The sequence below is a fragment of the Cygnus atratus genome, chromosome 1, assembly GCF_013377495.2.
Source record: "Cygnus atratus isolate AKBS03 ecotype Queensland, Australia chromosome 1, CAtr_DNAZoo_HiC_assembly, whole genome shotgun sequence".
NCBI lineage: Eukaryota > Metazoa > Chordata > Aves > Anseriformes > Anatidae > Cygnus > Cygnus atratus.
In genome coordinates this window covers 9,236,014-9,252,884 of record NC_066362.1, presented here as the reverse complement: position 1 = coordinate 9,252,884, position 16,871 = coordinate 9,236,014, and the positions used below count along the sequence as shown (strand labels likewise).

The window sequence follows — 16,871 nt, the reverse complement described above, 5'->3', positions numbered from 1 at the left end:
GTTAATTTGGTGATTATGACTAATGGGAGTGCTTTCTGTGTTGTGGATTTATGGCTGAATGAACAGATTTTAAGGTGTGATCATTTCAAGCTGTTTATAAGCATGTTTAGCACTAAGCATTTAATAAACAGCCTGATTTAGGATCTCATTTAAATATCTTTGGTTGTCATTTAATAAAGCATCCAACCCTGAACAAAAAATTATACAACAATTTTCCTCGTTTGTTTCAGACACTCTTCATCTTTGTAATTTATGGCATTGCCGTGTTTGTAAGACAAAACCCATTTATAGAAATGTGTCAGAATAAAATAATGAAGAAAAATGGACCAACTGTTTGCTTGTATTCAATTAAGTAACAATGAGAAAAAAAAAAGATGGGCCAGATGGAAGGAGTTGATGAAAAACAAATAATTGATATAACATTTCTACCAACAATATGAATGCTGCCTCGCCCCCATTGTCTATGTTTAGGGACCAGTTTTAGAAAGATGAATACATACACTTAACTTTATTGGAACTGTTTATGACCCCTAAAATATAAGCTTTGCATATTCCACTTGAGTAAATTATCCATCATGAGTAATTCTAGTTCTCAATACTTAAAAATGTTCTAACAGTCCCTAGCATAAGCATAATCTCTTATCTGTTAGTAAAAATGTTGTTATTAATGCCTGTTATTAATGAAATGTTATTAATTTCCATATTAGAATGCAAATGTCTAACCTGATAGTTAAGATTTTTTTCTTTAATCTTTCCATTTCCACCAGGTCTAACAATGAAAATAAATGTCAATGGCTGTGAATCAGTCTACTAACACAATTTTATAATGGATTTCAAATAGGAGAAAAATAAGAACATTAAAATAGAACAACCATTTCCAGTAAAGTTTGTGTAAAAATAATGGAGGAAACTTTTCAATGTATAGTTGGTGCCTTTTTAGTCTTTAGTTGGTGCCTTTTTATAACACTCAGTTTTACCTCTCCGAGTAGACCAGGGCCCACGGAAACACCACTTTAGCTACCACCTCTACAGAGATCTCATTGCCTGGCATCATCTTGCTCTGTAACTTGGTTACTAATTAAACCAGATAATCTCAACCAGAAAATTATGGCTCTGCCATGAAAATTCATGTGCAATTTGAGGCATGCCTTAGGCCACCACTGAGAAAAGCAGTGAACTTATATAAAATACTGATTCCCTGCTTCACATAATGGACTGCACCAAAATGACTTTGCTCTTCCAATTTTATTGTTTATTTGCGTAACAGTTAATGGCAAAGTACTAAAACGAGTACTGTAGAGAAAAGTCTATAGAATCCTACTATGTCCTCGGCTTACTGCTGACAACCTAAGTTATCTTTCCAACTGAGATGGAAGAGAAAACATAGAGATAGTTAAAGTAATCCAACAGGAAATTGAAAGAAATAGAGATGGATGTTACCAGGGGTCTCTCTTAATTCTTTCCATTCTGACCTTTCTTAATAAAAACACACGAAAATTCTGGTTCATACATATTCTTCCTCCCACATATATAAACACGAACATACATTTATTACATATATTCACATGCTGCTTTTCACTGTCACAATGGTAGAGTACTAAACAAATACCTGGCATAAATCATCAAAATTACACTGTATGTTTCTATATTGTTCTTAATACTATTGTCCTTTGTTCTTATTAATAAAAGAAATATGGAGAACCTGTGAAAATGTATTACTAATTCAAAACCTGCAAGAATAAAAATGAGCAAATACCGTAAATTCACATAACATTAAAAATGAACAAAATTGAAGCAGATCCTTGCATAAACTCTGATATTCTGTGTTCCAGCTGAAGCATCAAACACTGACACTGCATAATTTAAAACTGACCAATGGTTTGTGTATTATTAAAGCATCCAGAATTTTCTTCCTTAACGCTGTATCTGGTCAAATATAATCACACATCTGTTTCAGTAGGACTGTGCTTTGCCTTGTCTGATTTGATATATCTTGATTTTAGAAATGTCTTTGTGGTCTACTATTTAAGAATTGCCTGCCTGAAGAACATGAAATGACAGAGGCCAATGGACACACACCTTTACAAAACGCTGTGAGTACGTGGGCTAGATCCACAGCCAGGATAAATTACAATTTGTTTTGCTGATTTCAGTGGAGCTATTCTGATTTATAGCAACACAGTACCTGTGACTCTATAGGCATTTGTTAAATACTGTTCATCTGCATATACTATACAGCAAGAAGATTTTAGATAGCTAGTATTTTAAACATGAGATGGAAAACCCTTCTTCACTTCTGGGCAGAGCCTTCTTTGATTTCTTTGGAGGGAAATTAAGAAAAATTCTACCAGCTTCACTGAATTATTCCAGATTAGTCTGCAGTTGGAAGGAGAAGAAAAAAATAGTTTAACTTTTTCCTAACCATATTTTTGCTTCAACTGTTGAGCTTCGATTGTACTGTAACTGAGTTTATATCAGTAGAATTACTATTTCTATATATAATTGCTCATATTATAAGTGATTTGGTTTATTCATCCCTGCCTTTAAGCTCTCCTAAATTCATTGTGCAACACATTTTTTATTATAGATGTCTGAGAAATACACTACCTAGTTAAACAATGGGGAAGGTAAATACTTACAGCAATAAACCTTTGACTATAACAAATAAATTTGTATAACATTTAAAGTCCCTAGTCCAGCTCAGACTGGTCATATAGCTTCTCTGTGTTTTATAGCTGCATAAAGGAACCATTAAGATCCATTCAGTAAATTCTCATACACCTCCCTAACAGATTAGGTTTCTTTATATATTTTACATGACTGTAAAAAAATAAATAAAGAGGGGTATTAAACCACAATAAATGACATCAAAGTAAAGTTAAAGTTCTGATTTAAGCCCTTGTCAACTCAGGAAGTTCAAAGTGAAGTTTTTGCCCTGCCTGGGAGACAGGACTATTCTCACTGGAACAATAGCAACAGTCTCTTTGATTTCCATTGATTAAGTCCTTCCTTCGCCTAATTGTGCTTAAGTACAGCTGCACAGATACAGCACGATGTGTGGAAATGTCACTGTACCTGTGAGTTTGTGAGTGATACACTGAGCAGAATAAGAGTTTGCTCCGTGAAGGTGAATACTTGGTTTTACCAGTTTATGTGACTCTGGGAAAAAAAAAAAAACAACAATAATAATAATAAAATCTATACTGTAACTACTTTAACAGCTCTCCATGATTCATTCAAACTCCAAATTTCAGCATACATGTATGCTAAAGAAGATATTATGATCAGAGAAACTGTGTGTGCTTTGAGAAGACTTGTGTCTACCACTACATAAGACTGGGGTGACTGACTCAGATGTCCAGGATCTGTTTCCCCAAACCTGCCCTGGCTTCACAGCTTGTGCAGTGGTATTCAGCTGAGAAATCTGGCACTCAGCTCTGCCGGTCCCAACACTGGTGGCTACATCAATTTGACTACAAAGCAACCACCAACCACCTTGGCTGAAGGCCTGGAATGACTTGGTTGTCTCTAACTGGGCTTGTCCTACTTGGCAGCCACATCCCCTGCTGCCAGGCCCTCAGGCCAACACTGTATTGTTAGTATGAAGGTCCATGCCAGCAGGAGGCATTTCACTATATGGTCTCAGAGTGTAAGATACTGGAAAGGAAGTGAAGACTACAAAAGAAATGTAGTATCTTGGTACGTTACAGCATTTGGGAGAAAATATTCAGTGGAGAAACAGGAAGGAACCAAGAGCCAGCAGGTGTAATGATCAAATTATCAGGAAATTTAAACACTGTGTCCACACGTGAGTTCAGCCCCCGGTACCTTTGAATCCATTTTTGCTCTTCCCAGGAAGGGAACATTGTTTAAAGGGAACATGTTCTGGACAAATTCATATCCTTTGAATATTGTTGTTCTTCAAGTAAAACAGTTTAAGGAAGAAAATTAGACTTTCAAAAATTACTTTCTAGTTGGGAAATTTATTTTTATTTTTATTTTTTAATATTTGAAAGCTGAGTGGAGTGGGAATTTTAAATACTTCTAGCCTAATAATGTAAATGAATATATGAAAATGAATGCAAAGTTTGCAGAGTTCTTTGTAGGCAGGAAAATATAACTTGGATAGGCAATGAAAATACGTTTTAAAAAAGAGGAGTACTGGAATCACCATAGTGAATCACTAGAATTCTTCCACCTAATAATCCTGTTTCTTATAATGGATAGTTTCATATTAGGAATTTTTTTCTTGTCTGTATAAAGCTAAACACAGGTTTATGCCCTAAAGCTTGAGTTTATATATACATACATATAGCAGAAAGCATAAGTGATTGCATATGGTACAGAATGATTGAGGTAGACATTCAAAGAGAAAATTAGGTACATCATGTGGGAGTTACTGCAGTCCTGAAAATCCCCACTCATTTGTCTTGCCTAGTGCAGGAGAGGATTAATCTTCATTTATATTTCAATAAATAGCAGAAGGTTTCCTGAGAGCTGTAGGTTCTGCCTTTGGCCTTGTGCTGAAGCATCTCTAACTTAAAATCTAAGCAGCTAAGCCCCAGCATCATGCCTGGAGACTCTTAGCATAGTTTATGAGGTCTCTGTCTCTCTGTCCTGACAGAGGTAACTTCTTCAGAAAGCTACTATTTTTTTTTATTATTATTATTTTTTCACCATGTAAATTCTGGAGCTGCTACTGTGATGACATGATTACCACTATCCTCTAAAGCATGCCCAAAGTAATGGTTAGTGCTCCTTCTTGGTTATAGAGGGATAGTTTATTGAAATTAAAGTAGCTAAAATCATTCCATCATACTAAGGTATTGCAGCGAAGGAACCAACCTTGCTGCAAGACCTCCTGCACTAAACTCTTATTTGTAGTACAAGTTGAGAAATTGTTAGATTGTCACTTAAAGTCAGAGTGTGAATTAAGGTCAAAGAGTTCCAGTGTGTCTGGACAGAGACCTTAAGTCTAAATTCCAAATCCTAATATTATATATTACAAATAAGGGCAGAGGGCCTGTCTTGAAGAGAAGATAAAGTATTAATTAAGCTTTCCAGCAGGACACCCACCATATGAATATCACTATGTCTGACACTAACCAAACATATACATTTAATTTTTGAGATTTCCAATATTTATGCATCAAATTGATAGAAAGGATTATGGAGAGAGAGATTATCCTGAAAAAATAAATTACAAAGAAAATGTCTGCAACAAAAAGCATAGGAGCCAAAAGCAGAAAGATTGAAAAACAAACACTACAGATATGTAACACTGATTAGACTGTTATGCAGACTTTTCCCGGACACTTACAAAAATAAAGTCCATCCATCTGTCAAAACATCTGCTCTGCATATGAAAATTAAAACTGAATTTCGGTGGTTTTTATGAGTTTCCAGTAATTATGTCTCCCCAAGAAGCCTGAAATTTACATCCTTCAGTCTGGATTACTGATGCAGTAAAGAGTTTTCAATTATATCTTTTTTTAAGGGGATGTTTAAGGAGTAAGTCCCACTGACTAATTAATATCCAGGCTTTTTTTTTCCTTATTTTAAAGAAGAAGTTTCTATTAAAAAACAAACAATCAAACAAAAAAAAAAACAGCATTGATGTCTATACTGCTTCACAGATATTACAGCAAATATAAGCGGACAGATTATGCAGGGCACTGAGTAAAAGGCCAAATAATCCATTACTGTATCATTAGCTTCAACGGTTTTCTGCTGATTTAATCCAGATAATGATCAGACCCTGTCATACATTCTTCCTTTATTTCAACCTTCCCACATGGCTACGTGATTAAAATATCAGAAGGTTTTGTCTAAACTGGATACACAAAGGGATTTAAAGCTATCGTCTAACAGCTGGACAAACAAAACAAATGCATGTTTTGTCTTTCAAATCAAATGAACAGACAGTTTCCATATTAAGTCCCATGCAAGAGTTTAATTAATATGTTTACTTTTTTTTTTTTTTCCTTCTGTCTAATTAGTTGAATTCTCAAGAGGCGAGGTCAGGAATCCATGGAGAATAAGTAATCCCTGATATTACTGCTGTCATTCATAGTTATCACACTGTTGAAAGATGTTCCCAAGTTATCAGGGAGCTTTTTTACTTCTTTCTTTTGCCAGTGGTCTACTGCCAGCTGCAATCAGTTCAGTCTGTATTGGCTAGGTATCTTTTTCAGTATGCAATAGCACTGTTTCACGGAAAATACTTCTGGACTGTTGGTGCAATAAATATATATTTAATCTCTTGTACACAGATGAACGGTTCTCAGCTAGATCCTTCAAACACTTTAGCACATCAGCAAGCATGTGCAAGGAAGCCCTCCTCAGTGTGAGCTCTGCAACGCATATGCTTTTACAGCTATGCATTTCATTGCTGCTTGCATGCAATTTTTTTTTTAATTATTATTATTTGGTAAATTGCAGTAAGATTATTTAAGAATTTGTACTGTTTCCCTATTTGCATTACAGTAGCACTTAAAAACATTGGTCAAAGAGTAAAGTCTGCTTAAAGAGGCCCAGAGTAGGCAGGGAACAGAGCAAATCATTCCAGTCCTGTTAAATTGCAATGATCCTTTTAAAATTTTATTTTATTGGAGTAAGCTAATTGGTAACACTGCTGCAAAACCACTGCTGCATTGGCAGTAATGGGGATATCTCCCAGTACTAGAAGCTTTGCACAGGGTTTGATGGGTGGGAAAATCATGCGTGGCACCTGTACTCCATGAGATAACATTTCAAATGAACCCAAATAAGCACGTGTAAGATTTTAGAGTGGGGGAGGCCAGCAATGCATGCAGCTGGCATGAAAACATTTGAAGACTGTGATTTACTGCTGTGTATCTCTCGGAGTTTGGATCAATAACTTCATTTCCATCCCTGTTTTCTCATTACTGTACCTTGCAATCAGCAGGTTCAATGTTTTATGGTCCTACCCTCTGAAAATCTGCCTGCAGTGAAGTTAGTTGAGCAGTTGAAATACTGGGGTCTGTGTTACAGAGGGGATTTCTATTAACTTAGTTCTTAGGGATTCCCCATCAGTTAAAATCCGTTAAAAATAACTATATTATATATATATATATATATATATATATATATATATATCTCCAATAGAAACCTTGGATATCTCTTGGTAAATAAAATATCTAGTCTCTTTTATAAATCTATGTTATTTTCTGAACTGAATTCTAATTGTACTTTGAAGATCTTCAGTACGTTAGAGCTCTGAAAAAGCTGCCAGATCCTGAGATCCAGTGGCCCTTGCACTGTATCGTGATCTAGAGGATTTGACCCCTCCCAAGATGCCAGGAATGACACTACTCTTAGACATGGTCACCACTGCCAAAATTAAAGATGAATGCTTGATTAACTCCATATCTAGACTTTCCTTTGCTGTCAAGCCATGCCCTGAGAAATTTCAGACTGAGGGTGCTGATGAGGATTGATAAGACATTCTTGCTTGCTTGCCTAGTGCAGCTTACTGTACTTCTAGCTATCTTCCCAATTAAGTTGTGCCTGTTATCTGTCTGATTTTTTGATATGACAAGAGTTCATGAGAATATTTAAAATGTATAATTTACTCAAGTTGCAGGATGTCTGCATGAATTTAAACCATTAAAACATCAAGACAAAAAATAAGAAGCTAACTAACAAAGTATGTGATAAAAAAGCCACTAAAAATAAAGCAGATATATCCTGATTCCTTCAAGCCACAAACCTGCATGTCATATTAGAAAACAGTCTAATTGTCAGCACACTTGCACAGCAGATGGAAAGCTCTTTGGCTTCCTGCTTTTCGTCAGTGAGGGTGAAACAAAAAATGACGCTGCCTGCCTGCCTTTCTGTCTGTCTACCTGTAAGGGTAGTTGTTCACTACTGGTACTGTGGACCAAACACATCAGTTAAATAGGTCTTCAAATCTTTGTTATTATCACTAATCATATGGCCTAGCAATTGCTTAAGGCCTTAAGAAGTAAAGTTTCTCCAAATTGTTCTGTATTCACTATGTCCACATCAGGAGACATGTTTCCAGTCCATAAATCTTCATTTAGCAGATGCAGATAATAATTGTTCTAGACCTGTGAACAGCTAGACATATGCCAAGAACAGGCTGCAGTACAATATACCTGTTTTAATGGCCACCTCATATTTTTGTACATCTGGTTAATGTGTAGTTAACAAGACAAACCAAAGTCTTTTGTGGAAGCAGTCCAGCAAAACTGTTTTCAGGATTTTGCAAAAGTAACATGGTTGTTGTACACTGAACCCTTCCAGGAGCTTTAGCAAGAAACTTATTTTATTTTGAATTGTTATGTTTTTCAGGAGCATTTACTTCCTACAGAACAGAATTAAGTTATTTAAGTAACAGAAGAATATTTCAGGAATAACTCAAAACATTGGGAAGCCTTGAGGTCAAATGGAAGACAGTCCTTTTCTTACCATAATTTTAAAACAAAACTGTTTTTGCTCTGTAGACTAAAGCTGGCCCACATTCTGGGCATGGCTTTATTAGAAAAGCAATGAACTATACTGCTTGGTTTCAACTCAGGCAGTCTCACCAAGCCCAGCAGCAATTTAAGTTGTGACCACAGTCTAGATCGAAAGAGTCTCTCCCAGCTATCTCTTCTATCTGGGTGGGGTAATCACCTGTCTCCTGGAGAAATCAGATTACATCCTGCCTTTCTGAATAGAATCAACACCTGCTAATTGGGTGGAGTATTTCAGACAAACAGGTTGCAAAGCCTGCTATATGCACATAAAGCACTTAGACTCCATATCAGTCAGCTTGTCTTTATTCAGCATTAGACATATCCTGTAATGACTTCCACTCACAGCCACCTAAAATAAATATACTCAAAGCCTCTGTGTTGAAAGTGAACGTAAATGTGTGAAGTGTTGAACGGAAGCAAAAGACTGTGGCATTCATAAGGGAGAGTTGCTTAGCAATACGTGGGCCTGTAAATAAAAACACTCTGTAAGCTAGACTATGAAGTTACATGTTTCTTATTGTGGGAATCTTTACATTTGGGTGTGGAAGTTAAGTTATTCTGAAACCATAGAGAGACATTAAACTGGGACAGAAGCCTAAAATTCCCAGTCAGTAAAAAATTGGTACCAAATGGATTTATTTATTTATTTATTTATTTATTTTGTGAGATTCATGACACTGCAAATAATCTAAGGTTTTGAAACATGTTAATCAGCAAGGGATTATCCAAAGGGAAATCAACAGATAATTTGTTCCAACACAGATCATTTTGAACAATCAGGAAAAGAAAAAAAAGAAAAGAAGAAAAAAAGAAGAAAAAAAGACAGAAATGTACAGGTTCTTTCTTTATTTAGGGTTCTTAATTTTCTTGTTCCACCATCTTCAGAATATGAAACTTTCTCTACAGTAAAAAGGCTTTTTTAAAGAAGATTAGTTGACATGAAGATGTGGAAACTGAACAAAGCATTAGCTTTGACATAGGAAATAATTATGTATCATTTCCTTGGTTATTTTAGGAACTTTTCCTATAACTAGTATTTAGTTCTTTTACTTATTCCAAAAGAAACAGATGATATTAAACTTGTGAGCAGCAGAGAGGAATTTAGTGGAACTACTGGTTGGTGTATGCAAGTAACAGAACTGCAGAAATAAAATTAGTTGTGGACTAATTGAACAGGGAAATAGTGATCACATCTTGAGTATAAAGGAACTGTGATATGTGATCTTTGAGAGCAGACCTATCCTTAAATTTTAAACTGTACTTGCTTTTATTAAAGCAACAACCTAAAAATTGGTCTGTTCACTAAAATAGAAAGAACTTCTAGTAAACTCAGGGAAAAAAATGTTAATGATACCAAGAGAAACACTTTTCTCTAATTATGTGAGCTTCAGCCTGAAGCTCTGAAAGAAAACAGGGACTAAACACCTCCATAATTTTTACTAGTTATCCAGTTATGTGTTTCCCTGAAAAGAAATGTATAAAGGACAAATTTACTCTGTCCATCTTGAGATGCAATAAATCATAACAAGAAATTACCCAAAGTCATTTTAAAATAACAATGGCTGGTAACCCAGCTGCAATTAAAAGTAATTCTCAGACTTTGTGAAGGCCAAACTTGGGTTCATGAGGAACACATATCGATAGGAAACTAAAACCCATAATTTGGGGAACAAATTTTCCTCCATTTCTCGTTTACTTCCCGTTCTCTGCCCCTGTAACTTCATACTTCAAAGACAAAATGCTATTTCTGCAAGACTGCATTAAATCTGATGAATATAAAGTTTCCTTCTGAGGCAAATTCCTATAGTCACACCTATAAACAAAAAAATAAGCCAGAAATTGGAAAATTAGTTTTCTCTTTGATCTATGTCAATTTGTTCCCCACATTCAAAGACATAAATGACTTCCCGTGATACATAAATGGGTAAACTATGAACATCTGAACAATTACTAACTTAATCCTTCCTCTGTGTAAGTATACAACTTGTTACCTTACAGTAACTGATTTGTCTTGGTAAGTTCATATAAAGAACATATGCAAATGTCTAAATGAACACAAGCTGTAGGCTCAACTTTTGAATGGACTCTGCCATAAATGAGGCTTTATGCCAGCGAGTGTCGAAGAACTATATCTGGCACAGCCAGAATTTCCTGGGGGGAGGGGTATGTGTGTGTGGGGGAAATAATGTTAGAAATCTCCACAGGACTTTAAAAGACTCCAGTGTATTATACTTCTTTTTTACCACACTCAGTTCACTTCTTCTAAGTGAAGGAACTGTAGGTTTGTTGTACTTTTCTCCCTTTCTGTCTTTCTATGTTGTGTCTATGCAAAGCAGTTCTATGCAGCAGCACAAAACTTACATAATGCCTCACTCCCTCTTCTCCCAAATGGTAAAAAATGCCTTAGTAGGAAATCATGCCCACGTTAAAGATTATGGACAAGGATAAGGAGTGAGAAGACCCCAAAGTAATAATTTCTTCCAGGATTACTGATTGGGACAAGTGATAGAGTCAGAGAGGATACGCAGTGGCACTGTTTGTCTCCAAAGAGCTCAGAAGTCACATTTCTCCTTGTGGAAGTTAACACGAAGAGTAAATTCTGTTCTTATCCTCGTTGGAGGTCCATTGCTTTGGATCTATTGCTTACCTTATCCCTTCCTACTCCCACGGGACATGCAGCTTTCCCCTTTCCCCTTTCCCCAGGCTGGATGGTCCTGGGTCTGTATGCTCTATCAAAGGATTTCAGTGTTATGCTGGAGACAGGGAGCCAGAAAGGAAAAGGTTATGGTGATAAAAGTTGGTGATAGAAAAGCTGGATATCTGTCTGTAAATGTCCTCTAAAGGAAGAACACTGAAAGAAAGGGACGAACTTCTCTTTGGTACACACAAAAGGCCAGAGGTAATTTGACCTGATAAACTGTGACTATCAGATGAATTTAGAAGCAGGCTTTCTAGATCCAGCCAGCACTGTATATTTAATTTTCGGAATCCGTCTTCAGATCTTTGTTTACAATAACACATGAAAAGAATTACTTTTGCTTTCTGCCTCTGTGTTCTTCTATTTTACCTAAGGCAACAGGCAACAACAGTAATAAAATGAGTTAAAGGGAATTGTGCTCGTTTGTTGCCAACTTTGCTTTTCCAAAGTATCACCAGATATGGCTGAGGGACACTTGCTAAGTTACACACCACTTTTTTTTTTTTTCCTTTTTCAATCAAATCATTGCACACATTGCTTTGGAAATGTTAATCTTCCTATGATTTAGGGAGGATCTGGAAAACTTTAAAGAAAGCAAAAATTTAGATGATACATGAACATTTTGGCTTGAGTATTATCTTAACAAATGAGATAATGAACTAAATTACAGCCACATGATTCTACCCACATGAATCATAAACTCAATGATTAAGCCACACTTAAATGCAAAGAAGCAGAATATATAGCTATATTGTGTGTACTATAAAGAGTCTAACAATTCTTTCACACTGGGAATAGGTTTCTGATCTGAAGTGATTCCAAATCACCACCTAGTGACCTATCAAGTTTAAAATGTCAATCACAGTTGAATTCAGGTAAATGTTAACTAGCTAAAATCTAATGACACTTAAACAGCTGACTTAGATGTCAGATGATGTGTTGATACAGAGAATACCACCATTTAATTCTCACTAGAAAAATCCAAGGAAAACATGATTTCATATTATATGTAAGTCTTTTATAAGTACCTGTCATTGTTTATCTTGTTCTATGTGACTCTGTAAAACTACTCATTGAAATTTAAAGATTTAAACAAGTCAAGGCCAAAAGGGACCGTTTTAACAATTTAGTTTGTGCTGGGATATTTAAGAGTGGCTAAATAAATTAGATAGTCAAATCACACTTGAAAATAAAATCCTAAGGTACCCTTCAGAAGCACATCTTTGTAGCTTTCAAGTTGTAGAAATCTATCATACTCTTTAATTGGGATTTCTCTGATTATTTGTGTACCATGTTGTGGTACTGTTATGGTGCTTTAGCCAAACCTAGTCAGAAGTGTATTGACTAGACAGTAGTCAAAACTTTTTAAACTATAATAAATTAATAGTTCAAGGACTAGAAGAGCTTTCCAGTCAACAAACTAATTATCTATCCCTTCCTGCAAAAGCAGCTAGTGTTTCTGGTAACATTTGTAAATCACTCAAGTTTTGCTTTGCTGGTTTATGACATCCCAGGAATGTTGAAGTAGAATTGTAGCTGCTTTTTTTTTTTTTTTTTTTTTTTAGCAGTTACCTGTTATTTAACCCATATGTAATGTAATGCAGAGGTTGCCATGTGTTCCTGCTGGGATCCAGGTGCCTGTGAGATCTTAAAATCAAAATATTGAGGCTCACAACTGAGGGATATGACTATGAACATGTCTGCACAGCAAAGTTGAGTATAAAAGCTGAGAACTATTCTGTAGAGACCTTGTCTTCTTTGATCATTACTAAGGTCTGGTCAGGAATCATGAGAAATGTTCACAGGGCTTAGAGCAACTAGAATAAATCAAATGAGAGACTGAGGTCCAGAATAGCAAGAAAGCCTCACAGAACTGCTCATTTAGTAGAATTACATAAGCAAATATCATATTTGTTAGTTATATAGCCTTTAATTTTTACTATATTACTGTGGTGCTTTTCATATTCCATAACAGAAATACATTGTAATACTACGGACTTACATGGGACAGTGACTATTATTATTATTATTATTATTATTATTATTTATTGTTGTTAAATTTTGTGGAGAGTCTAACGGTTAACTGCTGTCAGAGAAGTCCTGCTTTATTGCATATGAGGTCTTTCAGCCTCCCTTCTCCCCAGCTTACCCATAGGAAAAGAGATCTGAAGCATATTTAAAAAAGGTTTATCTATCTGTACAGTGAGCAAAGCTTAACTAATTAACATACAGTAAGCCCTTCAAGAAACAGAAATGAGAATGACTGCTTAAGGAACAAAGAGAGAACCAGGAGAGCAAGAGCAGTCCAAGTAGGCCGCACTCCTTGAATCCCACACCAGCTGTCCTGAACTGCAAGCCTACTGCTCTCAGATTGGCATGACTGACAGTGTCAGTACAAGGAAACCCTCTGAAAGAGTAAAAATGATGGTAAATTACCTCTTATAATTATGAGAGGAAATCTCTGAGGTCATAGCTGAGGTTAGGAGCAGGGCAGAGACAGGGTTGTACTTGCACTGCAGCTGCTGCAGCGCACCTGGCCTATTAGTGGGGACTTGCATTTTCAGCACTCATTTCCCCTAGAGATCAATAATTGAAAAAGAATTTTTTAAGACCTCAATGTAGAAGTATAGACAATCATTTAGAAAGTTCTGAACCATCACAAGTGAAGAGTATCTAATATCTTAGCAGTGTTACATTGCTGAAAGCAATATTAAATAAAGCATGTTTCATACTGCATGTTACTTGTCCTCTATTTCTCTTGTTCTCAGTAATGAGAACCAGTTGAGTTATTTTTATGTCCTATATATTTCACACTCCCAAGGTACTGACAATGGCTTTAAGGAACAAATAAGGAAGGAATAATACATTTCTTAAATGGTCTGTAATTACAGTTAAAGAAGTTACATTAAATACTTTGTAATGCACTGTTTTACAGCAATAACAGGTAGCAGTAATTATTCCAGGACGATGACATGAGCACACCAAGGTATATATTTGATCTTTCTAGTTTCTTACCAAAACCAGACCCACATTAAATATAAACTCTGCATTTTTATTTCAAATCTAAACTTGTAGAGAAATATGAAAAAAAAAAAGTATGGGAAAAATGTTTTCCAAAATTAATTATCTGTTTCTAACAATATTTTTCTGTACTATTATAATGTTCAGTTTGGGCTGCATTGAGTCCCAAGTGCTGTGCTCCCCTTCTGCCTTGCTCTTTTCCACCAAGTCATAGTTGTGCAGCTTCTAATGACGACACTCATAGCAGGCACCTAATGTGCCAGATCATACAAAGCATTGTAGCGTGGTATTAGCTTCACCTTTTACTTGTGATCTTATGGTGTCTTACTTATGGTGTTGCTGTCTTAATATCATAGGAAGCAAATATAGGAAGCATAATATGATAGAAAACAAAAGATTAAAGGAGAATAAATTAATTAGAGCTTACAGGAGTCAGAGGACTGGGGGGACCCTGAACTTCCAAGCTCACTCCATTTATAATAAAGTGCCTCTTGTGTGATTGGAACCAGCCTAGTGCAAACGATAGAACTTACTCATACTGTACTGTTGTGAACTTCTAAAAAAAGTATTAAAAATTCAGAAAGTAGGCTTTCATTCTCAGTGCTGAATCTCATTATTTTTCTATGTTTCAACACCAGCTATAAAAAATTACTGTAATATCACAATACTTTAGTATTTTTAGTAATTTGCTCAGACATTTAACATTAACCTCATTTTTTTAACCTTGAAAATTAGATAGTATAGTCCTCACCTTGTAATACACTCCTGAAAATTATTTGTTAATATGAAATAGGATTAATTTAAACATATTATTTCTATTTAACGAGATAATCCAAGTATCTGATACTGTAGCTGCTCTTTGACACTGTAGCTGCCCTTTCACATATATACCTTAGCCTATGATTTTTAGCTTTTACCTAATCCACCTCTGCTGTTCCCAAATGGCTTTTTATGAAGACAACTGTCCTCTATGTCCTAGGTAAAGACCAATGATACTATTTTTATTATGACCTAGGAAATTATTCAAATGGAGCTCTCTAGAGGCATATGGTTGGTATTATGAATATTTTACAGAATCATCTCTGAAAATCAGGCCAATAGCATATATACAGGAGGCCAAGTTCTACTCTCAGTTATACCTTGGCAGCCACAATGATTTCTCATTTGGCTATGTTCTGCAAGTATTTGTTTGGATTATTTTTTCCTTTTTCTCTTCTTCAGCCCTGTTCTTACATTCCCATGCTGTTGATATAAAGAAGACAGTTATTATCAGTGCAGGATGAGTATTATTTGGGGGATATGGGCTATGTCTCTCCTACCTCATAAATACAGGGAATATGATGTACAGAGGAATGAGGGAAAATGTACAGAAAATTGTGTCTACTGTAACAGTGTCTATCCTGAGGTACCAAAAGTGATGCAGAATGTTAAAATCACTTTGACCATGTTTTCCTATAAACTTCATGCAGAGAAGAGTTTAGAGAAACCCACTGACTTCAGTGAGATGTCACAAAGAGAAATGTCTGCTTGGAATTTGGAAGAGTGAAAAATGGAGACAAAATTTTAATGACCTGAGATCAGGAGACAATTATGCAAGGGTTGATATTTCTTATTTTGATGTATCTCTTCCTTTTTCTTTCTTGAGAAGAGTTGTATTTGTTGTTGTTGTTGTCTGTTTTGGCTTTGTTCTGTTTTGTTTTGTAAATAAATTCAATTTCATTTGCATAATTTTCATTAAAAAAAACTTAACCCCTTGGTCATAAAGGTAAAATTTCATTATGAAGAATTTAGAAGGTTGAAGTAGCTTAAATTTGAAGTTATAATCATGTGTGTGGCCTTTACAGAGGAGGAAAAATACTTTAAGAATTAATACAATAAGACGTAATAAAATATTTAAAATATTTTATAAAAGAAAAAAAAATGCTAAAAAAATTTGTACTTACCAGAATATCTTTTCCAGCCCACTTGCACTCATCCCTTCGGGAATGAGATACAGGCCAAACAATCTAAAGACACAGAACAAAAATCACGTTGTGTTATTTCATGCTTCAGTAATTGAAAATTGCAGACCAAATGCTACAGCATGTCTTTACCCAATTTCTCTTTTACCCATTCTTTTCCTTATTTCCTTTTTTTTTTCTATAAAACTTGACAACAAGGAATTGAAATGGTAGGAGTAAAACAGAGATGATAGGAATCATGGTAAAAACAATCTTGTGATATAATCTGTATTGTGAATTGCAGCAATGAATCTTGAATACGAATGAAGAAAAGGTTACTCTCCGTTAAGTGAGCGTTCTTCCACTTTTAAATGTTATATAATGAAACAAAACACAAAGCAAAAAAAATCAGATACTAGCAATAAACCTGATCTATGTGAAATCTCAGATTCATAATTCTTATAGTTCTCAGAATCATAAATTAAGACATTTGTCTTTTCAGTGTATTTCAGTGCAGTTCACTCTTTTAGTAGGCTTAGTTAATTAAATAATAAAAAAGATGTTGTGGTATTTGAAAAGTATTACACCATTGAAGTAGATTTGTTTATGTTGTTCCTATAGAGCTACTCTAACACAAGTAAACCTAGGTTTACTGTAATGTCTGCTTTGCAGAAAATGGATCTCACCTCATACAGAGAAAATCCAGAG

The 16,871-nt window shown here is 35.3% G+C and overlaps 1 protein-coding gene across 6 annotated transcripts in view; it reads right to left on the bottom strand.

Moving 5' to 3' along the window:
- SEMA3A (semaphorin 3A) overlaps positions 1-16,871 on the bottom strand; it is a 328,521-nt gene that overhangs the window by 99,308 nt on the left and 212,342 nt on the right. For all 6 annotated transcript variants that reach the window (XM_050713415.1, XM_035549396.2, XM_035549395.2 and 3 more), the window contains one exon: positions 16,167-16,229. In XM_050713415.1, the coding sequence (XP_050569372.1) occupies positions 16,167-16,229 (63 nt within the window). The remainder of the gene's footprint in view (positions 1-16,166; positions 16,230-16,871) is intronic.